This window comes from Hylobates moloch, unplaced genomic scaffold (assembly GCF_009828535.3).
Source record: "Hylobates moloch isolate HMO894 unplaced genomic scaffold, HMol_V3 SCAFFOLD_4, whole genome shotgun sequence".
Taxonomy (NCBI): domain Eukaryota; kingdom Metazoa; phylum Chordata; class Mammalia; order Primates; family Hylobatidae; genus Hylobates; species Hylobates moloch.
Genome location: NW_026652279.1, coordinates 83,880,625 through 83,899,557, shown reverse-complemented (window position 1 = coordinate 83,899,557; position 18,933 = coordinate 83,880,625). Strand labels below are relative to the sequence as shown.

Genomic DNA, 18,933 nt, shown 5'->3' with positions numbered 1-18,933 from the left:
AAGGACAAAAAACCAAACACCGCATGTTCTCACTCACAGGTGGGAATTGAACAATGAGAACTCATGGACACAGGAAGGGGAACATCACACTCCGGGGACTGTTGTGGGGTCGGGGGAGGGGGGAGGGACAGCATTAGGAGATATACCTAATGCTAAATGACGAGTTAATGGGTGCAGCAAACTAACATGGCACATGGATACATATGTAACAAACCTGCACATTGTGCACATGTACCCTAAAACCTAAAGTATAATAATAAAAAAAAGAGAAAAAGAAAAATGAAAGAATACATTTCCCCTTCATACAAAACAATTTTTTTAGAATAAAAACACTGAAAAAAGTTATATCATGAAATAAAATTTACTTGCAAGGGAATATCATGTAACAAATGGCTTGAAGTTGACTATCAAAAAACTGGGGAGATTTTTATTTCCTAGTGAATCAGCAAGGCATTTTTTGGTTGTTGTTTAAAAAAAGTATCATTTCCTTATAGAAACAGTTTTTAGATTTTAGTCAACTTGTAAAACATAAAAGCTCCCATTTCAAAATATGAAAAAAATCCCAGATCATATAGGTGTTTACAGTGATTACATTTATCTAAGCCATGTACATACATGTTCAGTTGTAAGATGTTAGCTAAATTTCTGTGAGAAATATGGTTGCTGTTGTTTTTAAAATACCGAGAACATGATAGAGTTAATGCAGAATTCTAACAATAATCTAGTAGTTACTAAGATTTTCTTACGTCTTCACAGGTAAGCAGGCGGAATCTTTTCTATTCTCAAAACTGGAATTTTTGGTTACTACTAGATCAGCTGGCTTGCAGACAAGAAGCCAACCATTTTAAGAATGCTCTTTATGTGAACAATTTGCAAACCCCAGGGATGGAGAAACCCAAAAAATGCTCAATCGTAAGCATTTACAACCTTCGCAGATGTGGCTGAAGACTGACTGTCCTTCTGAAATGATATCTCAAAGCAGTCTAGTTCAAAATAAAAGGTTTTAACAAAAAATTGGCATATGGACAATGTCTCCACCAATTCGTGTGTGTCAACCATTTAGTTAACTTTTCTACTTGAATAAATGCAATAGAAAACCAGACACCATGTTTCACTACCTCAGTTAATATTCACAATTACAGCGGCTACACCTTGGGTTACAGCATCACCAACGCTCCCCAGAGTCAGTTTATATTGAAATAAAGTTTTTTACACCAACTAAATGGTTGTCCACAGCCACTAGCTGGTGTACATATGAACTACAATTTCTAGATGTAGGGAGAAACAAATGCTGCTCGTATCATCTGCTCTGCTTCTTCTGTTCCTCATTCGCGCTTAGTTATCTTTCACATTATTCTTGTTTTTTGCAGTTTGCTTGCCTGTCTGGGTTTGGGCCTGCTGACCCTGCCCACTGGAAGAGGCTGCCTGCTGTGCTGCTTTCTGCTTTAACATCGTCCAATCAAACGTGTAGTCATATTGGTGGTTCAGGGTCCTGAAAAGAATGCGGAATAGCTGCCTCAGATACATGTAATCTGGGACTTCCTCAAAGCGCAGCCCACGACAGTAGTTCAAGTACATGGCGAATTCTGCAGGAAATCCCTTACATAAAACTTCAACAGGGGTGGACATCTTCTTCTCACTAATCTTTTCATATTTTTGTTTTTTTGTCATAGCCCTTAGTCCTTGCCATGGCAGGCTGGTTCTATTAAAATACATGAAAACGTAGCCTAAGGATTCCATGTCATCTCGGCGGCTCTGCTCAATACCAAGATGTGCATTGATACTGGCATATCGGACAGTGCCAATGAGGTGTTTGTCTTCTCTGTACTGTATATGTTGCCTGGTCCTGTTGTCTCTGTACTTTTTGGCCAAACCAAAATCAATAAGGAACAACTTATTACAGTGATGCCCAGTACCCATCAGGAAGTTATCTGGTTTAATGTCTCGGTGTAGAAAATTCTTTGTATGCACGTATTCAATTCTGCTGATCATCTGGTCGGCTAACATAAGTACAGTTTTCATGGTGAACCTTCTTGAACAGAAATTAAAGAGGTCTTCGAGGCTGGGTCCCAGAAGGTCTATGACTAGCACATTGTTGTCTTTTTCCTGACCATACCAGTGCATGTGGGGGATGCCAACCCCACCTTGAAGAATCGTGTAGAGTTTGCTCTCATACAGCAACTGGGGGTGCTTGACCTTCTGAGATTCCAGCTTCACTGCTACTTCCTCACCGTTGGTGGTGGTGATGCTCAGATAAACGTCCCCAAAGGAGCCAGACCCGATCTTCCGCACCAGTTTGTATTTCCCTCCCACAACGAGTTCGGCCTTGGAGCCGCTGTTGTTTGCCATCCTGAGAGGCAAAGATGGAGGCTGGGCTCAGCCCTGACCCCTCTAGGGGAGGATGGAGGCCTCCGGGGCCCGCCGGCCCGCAAGGCTGAGGGTGAGGGCTGCTGGAAATGGCCACCGAGGCCTTTCCCGGTGTTACAGGGCCTGGAGTCAGCCTGATCCCTGCAGCACATCAGGATTTCCGCCAGGCCACAGTTTGCGAGGGTTTCTCAAGGTTGCCAGGCTGGGCCATCACCTCTTTCTGGGTGGCGGTCGCTGCCTTGCTGTCGTGGCAACGTCGCGGGCTGAGAAAGGGGGCACAGCGAGTTGGGGCAGCGGTACCGCTGCCACCGCTGCCAACGGCTGTGGGCCAGAGGGCCCGGTCACGCCGCCGGCGCCGCCATCTTGTTCCCCTGCCACAGCCAACCACAAATTGAGAATTTCTGGAGAAGCTATTATTGTCTTGAGTCCTCTGTTAGGTGTTCCACTCATCTCACCCCATTTAACACGAACTTGCTAGTCTTGTAAGGTAGCAGTTATTTTCCCTGATTTGTTGGGTAAGAAAGGCTAAGTCTCAGGTAAGCGGCCTAAGGTTGCAAGAGATTGTGGGCCGGCTGGAATTCAAAACTGCCTAGGCTTGCTTAACTCGAAGCTCACCTTCTTTCAACTTAATCGTGCAGAAATGGGAGGCTTTTCTAACAAAGATTTTCTTGTTTTCGGGCCCAGTCATTGTCCCACCTACTTCCCTAGCCATCATGTCTCCCTGGGTTAATGCGAGTCGGGGTGCCACCTCTTGAGCTTTTTCTCTGCGATCTCAGTGGTTGCTTCTTTATTGAGTTTAGGCAACAAGAGTTACTTACTGCTAGTTAAATTGAAATGTCTTTTTTTTTTTTTAAGCGATTCTTTTGAAATTTTTTCATAGAGTGCTTTGAGTTTAAATAGGATTCCACAGAGACGTTCTGGCAAAACTGACTAAATGAAAGATTCAAGTAAAATTTAACCAAAATATGGAGAAGAAACAGACGCCGGCAGTTCTGAGCATTTTCTCAGAAGAATTGGGGCCAGCACTAGCAGAAAAAGCGGTACCATTTCAATATTTTTATGAGCGTTCACATCACAAATAACAAAACCCGTGCGATTATTTTGTTTTATGAGGAAATGGGATAGGAACTGAGTATAATCCTAACGGGGCAGTAACAACGAATTTGGGGGCCAATGGCAGAAAGGCAAAGGCAGGAGAGAGAGGTGCAGCTTTGAAAGCAGGTATTCCCACTTTACTGTCTCGCATAAGTTAGTGCTGTTCCTAACTTTTCTGACCTGCATCAATCGATGGCGAGAGAAGGAGCTGGTTTGAGACGTAAACGGGCATAGAACATTATAAAGTGCTTTAAAACATTTTTAAAGTCCGCTTCAGACAAATATGTGAGGTGGGTAGCACAGCGTATTACTTGGCTTTGCAGCAGTAACAACTCGCAAATCTCAGTGGCTTACAATGACAAAGTTTATTTATCATTCAGGTTTTATGTAAGCTGTAGATCAGCTGCATCTCTGCTTCCTGTGTCCTCTTTGTTCTAGAATGCAGGCTGAAAGAGCAGCCTCCTTAGGAGCATGCTGTTCTCATAATAAAAGGAGTGGCAAATGTTACATTCCACTGGGCAAAACACATCACATGGCCAGGTCCAAAGACAGTGGGGTGAAAATACATACTCATCCCTCAGGTGAATAGTAATACAGTCTACGCCGGCATATTTTATTATTATGATTGTACTTCTCATTTTATACAAGTGGAAGTCAAGGCATAGAGATGTTAGATGAATTGCCCAAGACCGCACTACAGACAAGTGTCAGAGGCCAATTTGAAACTGAAGTCTGACCCAAGGTAGTTACTTTTTATACCGTACCAACTAGAATGGCATTTCTTTCATTTACTCATCCAACTTTGTTGAAATTTGCCTGGAGAACAATTTCCTTTCTAATAACCTAGAACAAAATTTATGTTGTTAACCCAGTGCCCATTATGCTTCCTTCCCTTTCAGTCTTCCAGTCAATGGCTTCAACACGAACCTTGAAATTCAAATAATCTCTATGTGAGAGAAATCACTATTCAAAAAAGTTACAGATAATCCATACATGGACAAAAGCTTGAATTAAAAAATCCCCTTTCAATACTGGAACTAGAATAGTTTAATTATAGTTTATTAATTGTTTACTAAGTCCCATACTTTCTTGTACCAGTTAAATAAAGGCACTCTCTATAAAGAAGGTCAAGTGTAACTTACAATGGTGGTTGGGTGAACCTTCACTTACAGGGAAGTTGTGAGCATCTCCAGAATGGGGAGGATCAGTAACTGAAATGGTGATATGACCCTGAATAGCTTCCAATCCAGTCTCCCATGAATTCTCTTAGCACAAGCCAGTGGGGCTGCTGATTTTTCCCCGAACACATACTCCCTGCATTTTTTCATCTTTGGGTCTTGGCTTATGGTGTTTCCTCAGCCTGAAATGCTTCCAGCCTGCTTTATCTTTCCCATCGCCCAGGTCTAATCCTAATAATCTCAGGGCTGTTCCTTAAATGCTGTTTGCTCCATGAAACCTTTTCCAATCTCCTCAACCAAATATAAATACTATTTTTAAACCCAAACAACACTTTGCTTAAACTCTTGCATCCCCTCCTACCCTTTTGTCCAAAGTTTTTCCGTAAAAGATGTGCAACAAATAGTTTTTAAAATGGAAGTAAATTGAACTACCATATTTGATAAAGTTTTGTGGACAGTGTGTGGGGTTGATGCATTCTTTATTTATTCATTCGTTCAACAAATAGTTATTGAATGCCTCCTATTTGCAGGGCATGAGTGACTCACCAAAGGTGGCATAGATAGTTAATGATGGATTCAGAATGGAAATCCAGGATAGCCTGGCTCCAAAGCCAGTACTTTTAACCCCTACATAGATATCAACAGCCAGAGGCTCCTGAACTCTGGGTGGCTTCACTGTTGGGAATATATTAGTTCTGTTTCTTTTCTTTAATTGTATAAAGTATTTTACCAAGGCATGTTAAAGCTATAATTTAGCCTTGGTTTCAAAATTGCCTCTAAAATAATTTCTATTAATATAAGATGACCCCAGTAACAGTAAAATAACGTATTCTGGGCAGGATTGTACTGGGTAGTATTGTACTGTCTAACAGCCAATTCGGGTTTTGTCAGTCCTGAACTTTATACAACTTTTTTTGTGGCCCTCTTTAAGAAAAACAACAAAAATAACAACAAACAGGCATGAAATATTTAACTTAGGAAAATAAATCATTACAATTTACCTGAGTGTTAGAGGTTCAAGTCTCTTTTTTTTTATCCCCTAAGCTATCTTGATGCAATTGACTAGAAATTCTTATATAGAAATGCTTCCACATTGCCATCTGACTTCTCCTCCGCACCTGTGATACTTCACAACTCCTATCCACTCCTAACACTTAGAAGGGACCTTGCAAAGGAGGCTTTATTCACTTTCTGGTAAGTCCATATCTGCTTTTGGCAATTAAGAAATGATACTCAAATGGCATTGGTTTTAGTCTCATATGAATTTTGGGGTTAATTTTCTGGGCTTCTTGGTATCTTTTCCCAGGAAATGGAGACACTTCAGTAGAATGGTCATTTGAGACACAAACATTTCTTAGTTAAAAAAAAAAAAATTTTTGGCTATCAAATTGGGTCGGCAGTTGTCATTACAGAAACCATTTGGCATGAATATAATCACCTTTTGGAACTATTTAAATAGAATACAAAATAAATGAAAATATGGTCTTAAATAAATAATGCTGTCACTAAGGAATTTACTGACGTTTATGTGGCTCAAACACTATGTTCAGAATAACATTACCCAGAATCAATCACTTCAATTTTAAAAGATCCTGGAGATGACTAACTTTATATAAAGATTTAAGTCATTTTTTCCTCAAAGCTTTTTGGAAGTATTGGCACTGCAAAGACAACGAGCCACTATTGGAAATGAGGTTATTTGGTGTAGTATCAAAAGTCACAGCAGAGGGCGTCATTGTAATGTGCTGGATTTTTCTTTCTTCATGAAACAATATTTTCTCCATGGCTCTGCATCTTTCTGTTCACTCATTTTGAAACTTGCAATATGTTTATCTGAAAAAAAGAAAACACTTAAATACCAATTTTACTTATATTGAGAATGTAGGGTGCAATTTCAGCCTTAAAAATCATTACTTATTTTGTTTGGTTCCCATGAAGTTATTGCAATTTTGGCACCTTTCTAGACTTCCTTCCAGAGCAGTGAGGAGTTGTGTAACCTCTTTTGCTTTTTCTTGCAGGTTGTCACTTTATTAAGACCATTGAAATTGTTGGCAGATCATTAGGTGAACACATTCATTAATTATGTTACTTTATTCAAAGATCAGAAAAATTACATGAAAGCAGTTCATAACATCACACTTATTGCATCTTCCAGTTCCTTTCAGCGAATTGTGCTTAAGTTCTAACAGCTATCTACTCTAATACAAAGAGAAAGCTGTAAGTTGTAATTATGTCAGATATTCAAAATGAATGAGACTGAGTATAAACGATCCATTAATTTAGGTTGTTTTACTTATTTTATGGATTCATCTTGTGATTAGTTTGACTGTGATTAGGGTGAACAGTGGATTGGAAAATAAAAGGATTGGCTGAACTACAGTTTAGTGCATCCTGAATGTGCATACACAGGCTTGCACTTAATCCCAGTGAAGTTCCTTTTTGACCATTTTGTCTAAGAGAGAGCATCTCCAGCAGAGTACAAATATTTTTTGTAACTCTGGGTGCTGCAGTCAAATATTTATTTTTCAAGTCTCAACCTGGTTCCTTATAATTATGTTCACAGAGATATTTAATTTTATCCAATCATCACACACTCTAACAGTACATGTCTAGCATCCTGTTTTTTTAAAAACAGTAGTCCTAAAGATCTGTCAGAAAAGACATATTTTTGAGATAAAGGAGTTTCTAAATAATGAATCATTGTTTAGTATCAGCTTTTGGAATCCTTACATTTTAAGGAACTTGAATAATTTAAATATTAGATAATGTAACTCCTCATAAAAACACTGTGTAGACAAGGGTCGATATTGCATTGAGATTGGATGAACATTTTATTTTGCATATAATTGTTGTCTACAAAACAAAATACTAATAATAATGGCTACCAGTTAGGCAATTTAGAACATGTCTTACTATTCACCTTTGTGGTAAAACATTGCATGTTTTAATTTTTTTCTGATAAAATATTATACAATAACAAAACTGGACAGTATTGTGAAAAACAACCATTTCAGTGCTCTTGAAATTCACCAAAGGCATACAACAAATTGAGAAGCAATTATTCACAAAAAAATGCTGAATGAAAGTTAGTAGGAGCAGTGGGAGTCTATGGCATTCTTATCTGGGGCGTCTCCTATCCATGTCTTCTGTACCCCATTCCCACAATGCATCTGTTGAGAAGTTTATGAGGGCACTGCTGAATATGAAAACCAGCAGCTTCCCTGCCAAAGGGGGATCATTCGGTTTGGCGCACAGTGTGGAAAAACTTCACACCCAGTGGTGTTGTCAGTAGAAATAGCGACCTTTGTGGCAAATGCAAGGAAAAGACTAGCTGCTTAGGTAGTCTGAAGTTATAGTCTTGCTTGCGGCAAACAATGGACTCGTAGACAAGCCTGGAAGTTAACAGGGAGATCTGAGAAATGATAGCCTTGGAGGGCCTTGCTAAGTTCTCCATGTATCTATGCAGGGGAGACTATGAGAGAATCCGGATAAGCCACATGTCTTTGGCTAAGTGTGAGACAGGCCACAGAGGAGGTGCCACCAGAAGGCCTGGTGAGAAGTAAAAGCCAAAGTCAACTTGACAACTGATTGATTGAGTCAATGGCAAAACTTTCTTTGGATTATTTAACTGGTGTTAAAAGACTATGCTAGGATTTTACAATTTCTTTTATTTTTGTAAATTCTTCATACATTCTAAATTCTAATTTATTGGAATATATTCTAATATATTCTAATTTACTGGAATATATTCTAATATGAAGGAATACATATATTCCTTCATAATAATTAGGAATAATTTAGGAATACACTAGAATGGGGAAATGTTTTTTAATTTCTGAATTGTGACTCTCTGAACTCGTTCCCCATCTATAGATTAGAGCTCTTTATTGGCTTTACTACTTTTTTTTAATTTTAGAGGAATAATATCTATGAGAACCCTGCAATATTAATAGTAGCTTACATTTATTGAACACCTATTATGAGGCAGACATTGTGCTGTGACTTTACACACATTTTATGTCATTTAATTCTCCTAATAGCTTTATGGGGATGTTATTCCCTTTCTGGGTGTGGAAATTGGAGCTTAAGCAAAATAACTTTTCCAAGGTTATAACAGCTAAGAAGTGAAGTATGTGGAATGCACCTTGGCAGTCTGATTCCTGAACTCAGATCCTTAAATACTATGCTGTGTTTTCGGATGATGGTGCTATAGAATACAGAATATTTTTCTATGACTATAATAACATAATCTGATAGCAATTAAATTACCTTATGTAGAGTTATTGGTACATTAAGCAGGTTTTATAGTTCTGTTTTTTTTAAAAGAAAACCTTTATATCAAAGAGAATTTCAAACAGGTACAGAAGTAGATAATAATGTAATGATCCTTCATGTACCCTTCACACAGCTTTGAATACTTTTTATAAGTGCCAAAATTACTGCTTTCTATGCTAAACTTTGCTGCAAAAGGGAAATATTATAGACCAATTTTTGTATAGTGAGCATCAGTAACTGTTAATTTTGCAACTAAAATGTTCAATAATGGATTTTACTAACTCATTACTTTGTGAGTATTTCCTTTTAAAATAGGCACACTAAGGCCAGACCCCGCGGCTCATGCCCGTAATCCTAACACTTTGAGAGGCTGAAGCAGGAGGATCACTTGAGCTTGAGTTTGAGACTGCAGTGAGCTATGATGGCACCAAGGCACTCCAGTCTGGGCAATAGAGTGAGACGCTATCTCTACAAAGATAAATTAATAAAAAATAAGTAAATTGAATAAAATAGATACAATACGTTTTTAAAAGTAGACAACTCTGTGCAGACAACATGAAGAGTACAAGGAGGAGAGGGTTGTAAATATTCTGTGGCTATTTTGGCATAATGGAGCAAATGACTGGAACGTAGCAGGGTAGAGCTGTGGAATTTGGTTTACTCGTCCTCTGTTTCTTTAAGATGCTGCCTGTGGACCTCTATGGGTCTCCCAGCCTCTGTCATGTGACCCTGGGCTAGTCGTCTTCTTTTAAAGACTTTTTTTTTTTTTTCTGAGAAGTCTTAGGTTCACAGCAAAATTGAGCTGAGTTCCCATATCCTCCCTACCCCCTGCCAGCCATGCATAGCCACCCTCACCATCAACATTTGGCACCAGAGTGGTACGTTTATTACAATTGATGAACCATTCATACCTCATTATCACTCAAAGTCCATGGTTTACATTAGGGTTCACTCTTGGTGTTTGTCATACATTCTATGGGTTTGGACAAATGTACAGTGATGTGTACTTACCATTAAAATACCACAAACAGTAGTTTCACTGCCGTAATAATCTGGCTTGGTCTTTTATTCATTACATTTTCTCTTTTATAAGCATCAGTATTGTTCTTTCCTGGATTTCTAATGATCATGGCATGGTTTTCAGTGACTTGTGGAGAAACTGAGAACCAGTTCTCTGAATCTTGTCTGCAATTACTTGGCATAGTAGTATTCAACAGAGCTATGGTAGTTTGCAGGACTAGAAGGAAATAGTAATATGATCATATTTTGTTCTTTTAGGCCACCTACAGAAATATTTTGTGTTATAGAGAGGATTTAACTTCTTTATTTGAAACCTTAGATCCCTTGAATGGGATATGATGTTTTATGCCTTATGTTTCTGTAATAGTCTTTAAATTCTTGTTGTCAAACGTATTTCCAATAACTCTGGCTCTTGAGAGAAACTATTCTATTTTTCTGCTTTTCTTTGGCCTCTAGAATCCTAGAAACTGTGCATTTTGGTTATTCCTGTAATTTGTGGCCCTTTAAAATACGAATTGTCTTTTGCTTTTCAAGAAAACTCAAAATCATGTCAATGAGAGCTATTTCCTTTGACTCCTTAAATCTGGAGTGGGCAAGCCCACTGGTCAGAGTAGGATTCCTGACAATATCCCCTGTCTACACTATAGCCCTTATACAGAGTAGAGTTGTGAAGATCCTATTTTTACATATACACAGTAGAGTTGCCGTATACACAGTAGAGTTGTAAAGATCCTATTTTCTGTTCAGCTAGAGTTCTTGCTGCTGAACTAGGTGGATTTTACTCAGTTTTAACATAATCTGCAGATTGCGTAGCACGATCTACAATTTTATGCTACATTTTGTGGAAAATTTAGATGACTAAATGTTTTTCATTTTGAAGGACTTAGAAAAGGCAGTGTGGAGCTGTTAAGAACTCAGATGCTAGAGAAAGCCAAACACTAGCTCTGCCACTTACAAGCCAAGTGATCCCAGGAAGAGTGAGCTTCACTTTTTCATTTGCATAAAGGACATATTAATAGCAAACTCAAAACTGTAGCTAGGATTCATTGAAATAATGCATGCAAAGCCCTTGACTTGGTCTGGTGCACACTAAACTCTCATTGTTACCTGAAAGAAGAAAGGTGGTAACAAATTACACTTGGATTTCATAACTACAAAGTCTCTTCCCTTCTAGAATCCTCCAAGGGGGTTCCCTAAAATCAAGTATGAAATAGTCTTTGATGGAAAGGCTAATATGATCTGGTTAGAGTCCATGAAGACTTCTGGATTCTTGTTGCTCTTGTAAGGTTAATTTGGATTATACTATTGTGTTGAAGGACATAATTGGGAGCCAGGGGAAGATGCTTTTGTCTCTCTTCGGAGTATAGTTCTGTCTTCCACCCATTCTGTGAATCTGATGTAACTCTGAAGATGATAGCAGGGCACTTGTCTGGTTTTTGTTTATGTTTTTCTACTACAAAATCTCAAATTCCGGTAACCTGAAGGGCTAGTCTTTCCTTTGTCTGCTTTGGTGGTTGCTAGAATAGAGTCTACCTGCTAACGTTTTATTTCAGAAATATTTTGTACAAAGCTTCCTTCATCTGCTATTGTAATGTTCTTGTTAACATGCAACAGTTTGCTAAGGGATCTCTGGCTTTGGTCCTGGCAGTCTGGAGGCAATGAAATATGTACTGCCAGGTATATATCATAGAACATTTCCATACAACTGAGCAGAAAGGCAGACTCTCATGTAGAATCAAATGAAATAATAAAAGAATCCTGTAAATCTCAAAGATCCCATCAAAATTCTTGGATGGAATTACTTAGACCTGGCAAATAGAAATACAGCTGCATTTTCAATGATTTTAAAAAAACTCATTGAAAATACTGGTGATAGCAAAGCAAATTAAAAGTTTAATATCATTTTTATTATATAGTATTTTTATAAAAACTCTTAGTCCTTTCACATAATTGATATGGTGAAAGAAATCTTGGTTATATGCTCAAATGTGAGAAGAGCTTGGTTCAAGCACTAGATCTGTTATTTAATAAATATGCAATCTTGGACCAAATAATGTTCTGAGCCTTGGTTTTCTCCTCTGTAAGATGGGGTTAATACTCCACCTACTTCGTTTGGTTTTGGGGAGGCTTGAGTAAGATAATATGTATAATTTGTAAAGTACTCTGTAAATAAAATATGTTAATTATATGATTTCCAATGTTCAAAACTGAGAATGATAAAATCTTACATTTGAAAGGAACATTAGAAGACATCCAATGTGTGCATCTTTCAAAAATAACATTGTTGAAATTCAAAATGTAACATTCAAAATATAACATTCAAAAATAACAACCTATCTCTGTTTGGTCATTTCCAGCAATGCATTCAGACTACTTAGGATGCAAGCATTCCACTTGCCATTGGGCAAGTTTCTTAAATTGGGCTCTTTAGGAAGCAGACTTAGGAAAATTAAGGTGCGGGGCATTATTAGGGAGTTCCCTTGTCATCACCCATGAGGAAGGGAGAGAAGGAGATACTATAGGGCAGAGGACAAAGGCTTTAGCTGAACCCGTGGTGAGCTTGGGCCTTCAGTGGCCCCTCAGAGTTATCATGAGTTTGGGCTGGAGGGCCGGGCCTTTATACCTCCATCATGACCGGTCATTGCAGGCTGGCTTCCCCAAAAGGAGGTGCCGTCGTGGCAAGGCAATTCTCTTCAGCTGAGGCCATCCCCAAGGAAGGCTAAAAACTGAGGCACATCTTCTGGCAGTCCTCCCGCAGCTAGTGGAATAAGTCCTTCCTTCATCAAGGAGACCCTGTGCATTATGGCATCCACCACAGCAGGCTGTGCAGATAAGACATTCTGCCTTATATTGAGTTGACGCCTTCCTCACTGTGACTGTCATGTAAGCTATTCTCTTCTGAGTCAATTCCAAGTCTTATCATTATTTTCTAGCAGATAATTCTTTACTATATTCTGGCAACACTAGTGCTATAATACTGATACACATATATGTATCTATATCACATATATAAGATATATATCTCACATAGATATCATATACTCAAACATATATTACACACACATATATAAGGCTCAAATATATATTTATACACCTTTGCATATACATATGCCCAACTACACCTGACACATAGCTGTTAGTGACCATAATTATGTCATTTATTGGAGACAATAAAATAAGTCTGCTCTTCTAAGAGAATCAGATTAGGAGATCATGGATTCTGTTTTGGACATATTGAATATGAAGCACTTTTAAGACATTCAAGTAAAAATGTTGGGTAGGTATTTGAATTTACCTGGAGCTTCTAAAAGGGTCTACTCTACAGATAAGTAATTACAAGTTGGTGTTTATATAGTAATTGAAATATGGGGCATGGGTGAGATTATGAAAAGAGAATGAAGAGTAGAGCAGAGAGATAAGAAACATTCTAGTAGGCATGTTGGATTTACTTTGATTAGCAAATTGGCTTTTACAATTATTAGAAAATCATTTATTTGCCAGTATTTAAAAATCAGGAGGTTCCACATGATCCAGATTTAAGCTACTCTTGAAAAACTAAAAAATCAGGCAACATTTTTTTTTTATTTCTGCATGCCAGTAATGACCCAGAGCTGGGTTTCCCCTTTAGATACTGGATTTTCCCTTCGGTGGAGGGCTTCACCCCCTGAGGTGTGTGCAATCACTAGTTTAGTGTCGGGAGAGAGAGGACCTGTGGCTGAGACACAAACAGCATCAATATTTATTTATTTTATTCTATTTTATTTTTTATTATACTTTAAGTTCTAGGGTACATGTGCACAACGTGCAAGTTTGTTACGTATGTATACGTGTGCCATGTTGGTGTGCTGCACCCATTAACTCGTCATTTACATTAGGTATATCTCCTAATGCTGTCCCTCCCCCCTCCCTCTACCCCACAACAGTCCCCGGAGTGTGATATGTTCTCATTTCCTTTCCACCATGGTGAGAAAAGGTTGGGTTTTGTCCTTTCCATATTTAAAAAACCAATTAAAACTGGTGGTGAGAATCTGGATGAGATGTGCCAGAGTGTAAAGGCTGCACCTTAGGTCAAAAGAGAGAGAATGTTGGCAGTATACAATTTTTTTTTTTTTTTTTTAGGCAGAGTTTTGCTCTTGTTGCCCAGGCTGAAATCAAGGCACACTGCCTTCTGGATTCAAGCGATTCTCCTGCCTCAGCCTCCCGAGCAGCTGGGATTACTGGTGCCCACCACCAGGCCCAGCTAATTTTTTGTATTTTTTTTTTAGAGAGACAGGGTTTCACCACGTTGGCCAGGCTGGTTTCGAACTCCTGGCCTCAGGCGATCCACCCGCTTCGGCCTCCCAAAGTTCTAGGATTATAGGCGTGAGCCACTGCTCCCGGCCAGCAGTATAAAATTCTTCAGAGAAGTAATACCTTTGGGAGATGGAGCTCATTGACTTTAGGGAGAGTGGTTTTGGTGTAGCAAAAGGGATGGAAGCCAGATTGAAGTGGGATGAGGAGTGAATGAGGGGTGGGGAAATGAGGAAAAGAATGTGCACAATGAGAAGTGTAGCTTTGAAGGTAAGGACAGAAATAGGGATTAGCTGGAGGGAAGTTAGGTTGTGTTGAAATGGGGTGGGGAGGGGGTTGAAGGGCAATAGGAAGAAGAGAAATAGAGATATTTTTCACATAACATTGCTTTAAATATCCCCTCTCACTTTTAAGTGGTTTGAACTATTTCTGAAATGTTAAGAGAAGTGAAAATTCAAAGATGTTAGTGCCTTGTTGAAAACAACCGTGACCAAAGTACTTGGGTAGTAGAAAACTTAGATTGTACAGCTCAAATTGAAATGGGTAACTAAATAAAAGATTAAAAATTTTCATTAGGAGATACACCTAATGCTAAATGACGAGTTAATGGGTGCAGGAAATCAACATGGCACATGGATACATATGTAACAAACCTGCACATTCTGCACATGTACCCTAAAACCCTAAAGTATAATAAAAAAATAAAAATAAAAATAAAATAAAACCAGTTCAAAAAAAAAAAAATTTTCTACTTGAATTATTTAGTCCAACACTTCATGACCTCATTTTGCTTTTAACAAAGAAAATCTCACATGGCATGAGAGAGAAATTTCATATTATTTGAAAAGTAAAGTCTTAAGTCTGACTTATTTTTCAGATAGTGTCTTTGACAAAAACAAAATGAAGCATTTTTGTATGATTCTAGTGCAAACATAGATTATGTGACACTAATACACTATTTAAAAAATATTTTCCTATATATGGGATAGGAAAAACATTGTGGATTTTCTTCCTGGAAACATTTCACAGATTCTTTCGATGAACACCTATATCATGGATCACTCTGACTCTAGTACCCCTCAGCTCCGGGAAAGCAACAGTTTTCCTCAGTGTTCCTGTAGCCCCCAGAGAGTGCTTGCCAAGTGCTCAGCAACATTTCACTGCTTTGTGCCATGCCACTGGGTGCTTTGTTCTATCCTTGGCATGCCATGGTAGCTTCTGGGGCTGCTGCCCAAACCCTACTGACTTGCTGATAATGTATCTCACTCTTGGCAGAGGTGCTCCAGAGTTAAATTTTTTCCACAGTCCAGTTTCCCCAGGGTGTGATAATTTAGGGTGGAGAGGGGGAAGAGAGTGACGGCCTTTCTCTTCTTTTGTGTTAATTTCTTTTAGAGGGATCTTAATTATCTAAGTTCCCCATGTGTTCTGAGAGAAGTGGCTTTTTCTTATTGCTTATGGTTCTTTTTTCTTTAGAGTCAGCTATATCTGTTTAGGGGCTAGATCAGAGATAGAGTTTTTGCTCTATCTCCAAATACTTTTATATCAGACTTCCTTTTTAAATAATAAATAAATATCATGCCAGGTAAGATTTTCTTAGTTAAAAGCAAAATGAGAACATGAAGCGTTGGATTAAATAATTCAAGTAGAAAATTTTTCATTTTCTATTTAGTATTTTTGTGTGTGTGTTGTGTGTGAGAGGGGGTCTCATTATATCACCCAGGCTTGTCTTCATTTCCTGAGGTCAAGCGATCCTCCTGCCTCAGCCTCCCAAGTAGCTGGAACTATAAGCACGCACCACTGTCTCCAGTCATCCCTATATTTATCTTCAATCAGAAGGCCATCAGGATCACCTCCAGAATTATAAAATATGAATTTTCAGATTCACTCACTGAATCCCTATTTTCGTAAGTTTGTTCCAAGCATCTGCATTTTTAACAAGTTCCAAAGAGGGTTGTAATATATACCCTTAGTTAAAAACATTGCTCTGTGTATTCTTAACTTTGCTTCCCCACTCTCCAGAATAAAGACAGGTATCACCCTCTCTTTAGATGGCTTTTTTTTGTTTGTGAGGAAAAAACATTCAAAATTTTTTCTCCAACAAACAGCATTGGCAGGTACAACTACAGGGGTTTCTCCGTGGAACATACATTAATGAGGCATTATTAGCTTAACATTGAGAAAGCCACTGGTATGTTCTCTGTAACAATATCCACTTCATGTTTAAACAGGTACTATTATTATGTTCACTTACAATTCCAGAAGGAAAGGCATCAATTGGAATTTTTTTTTTTTTTTTTTTTTTTTGGATCCTAAAGTCAGATGCAATAACAGAAACAAAACTTTGGGTAACAATCTTGATCTACATTTCAATAAGGGCCTTCCACAAAGCGGGGAAAAACTTCTCTGCCCAGAAGTTAGGGTCTTTCTCCTTCCTCATTAAATCATCGGAACAACATTTCATTGTTTGTTCAACATTATTACATGTACAAAAGAGGATTAAAAAAAGGAATCACAAAAATATCTTGAATGTCCAGCTGTTCTCACCAATACGTGAATTCTTAGGTTTAAGAGAGGGCCTGGGAATACTTCAGTGGTCATAAAATAGGAAAATAAGACACTATGGCTACAAAAATAAAAAAAAATCCCCCTTTGGCTGGAATTCACATGCTCCAGTAATTCCAGGTAGGTTCTATACTAATTATTAAATGTGTTTCTTTGCTCAGCTCTTCTCAGTCCTTTATCTCTTCTGATCAACAGGACCTTTTTAATGTTAGGTCCCTGGGATAGATCTGAATGACAGCTATAGCCATTAACTGAGAGCTCTTAACATTTCTTATTATATGTCTATGCATCTTGCTACTTATCCATCTGTCCATTGATCTGTCTTAATTTATTCATCCATTGATGACAGGTTTGTTTATATTTATTGAGTACTTGCTGTGTGCTGGGTACTGAGGATATAAGGGTGAACGTGGCAAACCTGGTCCTCGACTTCGAGGAGGAGGAATAATTAATGTTTGCACGAATAGGTAATTATAAACCGTGATAAAGGCCTCAAAGGTTGATGTGAGATTGTTTGACAAAAGCTTCAGATCTGGGCTGGTGAAGTCAGGGAAGATTTTGCTGAGGAAATAACCTTGAGCTAAAACCTGAAGGGTGAATAGATGTGCCAGGGTATTGGAGGTGGGCATGTATTTTGCATCATTTCCTTAAGTAGACTATCAGAAGCAAAATTTCTGGGTCAAAGTACATGACTTTTAAAAATCATTTTTATTATAATTTTTTTCTTTAAATTTTACATTTTAAATTCATTTAAAATTATTTTTATGTAATTTAAACTTACAGGGCAATTGCAAATATAGTGTAAGGACCTTTTTTTTTGCCTTGAACTATTTACGAGTTTCCACTATGGTGCCCCCAAACCCCCAAATACTTTATGCGAATAGCTTTCAAACAAGGACGTTCTCTTATATAAGCACAACATGATATTAAAATTCTGGGAATTAACATTGAATTATTAGTACTTTCTAATCCTTAGACCTCATTTGAGTCTGGCCAGTTTTCCCAAGTGATGTCTTTTGTAACAAAAGATCCAGTTCAGAATCAAGTGTTGCATCTTGTCAGGTCTCTTGGGTTGGCTTCAGTCTTGAACATTTCCTCAGTCTTTTGCTGACTTTGACTCTTGAAGATCACTGTCTAGTTATTTTGTAGAATGTTCTTGCAGTTGAATTTCCTGATGTTTCTTCATGATTAGGTTCAGGAGATGCAAATTTGGCAGGAATATCACAGAAGCGTGTTCTTCTCATTACATTCTATTAGGTGGCACAAGGTTTCAATTTGTCCCATTACTGATGATACTCAAGTTGCTCACCTGATTAAAATGGTATCTGCAGAATTATCTCCTGAAAAGTTACTTTTTCCTTTTGAATTTAATAAATATTTGGAAGCTGAAAATATCCCATTCTTTATAAAACTTTCAATTTATCCTTTTTGATATTTATATCAAATTGGACTTCTTGTTTTCCTCTTTTATGCAATCGGTTATAATCCATTACTATCATTATTTAATTTGATGATCAAATTTTCTCATATTTGGCTGGCTTCTGTGTCCCATTGCTACCATGGCTGCCCCTGCCCCTCTCGGATGCCCTGCTCAGCCATCTCAGGCCACCAACACCCTGAGCTGAGCTGCTACTCAACGTGGATGCCCTCTTTCCCTCTCTGCTCAGGATCCGACATCCTTTACCAGCTGTTCACACCTCCTGTTTGTGGAGGAGCTGTGGAGGAGATGTGGACAGCCAGCATTTATGTGGAGACATCTTCCTCAGCCTTCATGGGCTCCAACACTCAATATTGGCTGTCACATACTTCCCACCCTAATTGAGTTCTAATGCCCTGTTCCCGGTGTAGCTTGGGGATCCCTGCCATCTATGCATTTTTCCAACTTTTGCTATTTTATCACATTTCCTTCTAGTCTTTTCTCTATGCACTTAACATAATGCTGATAACTATGATTTTTAAATCCCATTTATTTTTTCTTAATAATTTCAACTTTTATTTTAGATTTGGGGGTACATGAGCAGGCTTGTGACATGGATATATTGTGTGATGGTGAGGTTTAGGATATGAACAATCCCATCACGCAGATGGTGAGCATAGTACCCAATAGTGAGTTTTTCAACCCTTTCTCCTTATCCTCTCTCCCTAC

General features: G+C 38.3%; 1 protein-coding gene and 1 long non-coding RNA gene across 2 annotated transcripts in view; one reads left to right on the top strand and one right to left on the bottom strand.

The window, feature by feature from the left end:
• Positions 1-1,109: 1,109 nt before the first annotated feature.
• On the bottom strand, positions 1,110-2,889 carry CSNK1A1L (casein kinase 1 alpha 1 like). The gene has a single exon (XM_032150432.2). The coding sequence runs from the start codon at positions 2,347-2,349 to the stop codon at positions 1,336-1,338; it is 1,014 nt and encodes a 337-aa protein (XP_032006323.1). The 5' UTR covers positions 2,350-2,889; the 3' UTR covers positions 1,110-1,335.
• A 345-nt stretch (positions 2,890-3,234) lies between these two features.
• Positions 3,235-18,933, top strand: part of LOC131383274 (uncharacterized) — a 64,732-nt gene continuing 49,033 nt past the window's right edge. Inside the window, exons 1-2 of the long non-coding RNA XR_009213173.1 lie at positions 3,235-3,407; positions 5,685-5,834. This is a non-coding gene — a long non-coding RNA (uncharacterized LOC131383274). The remainder of the gene's footprint in view (positions 3,408-5,684; positions 5,835-18,933) is intronic.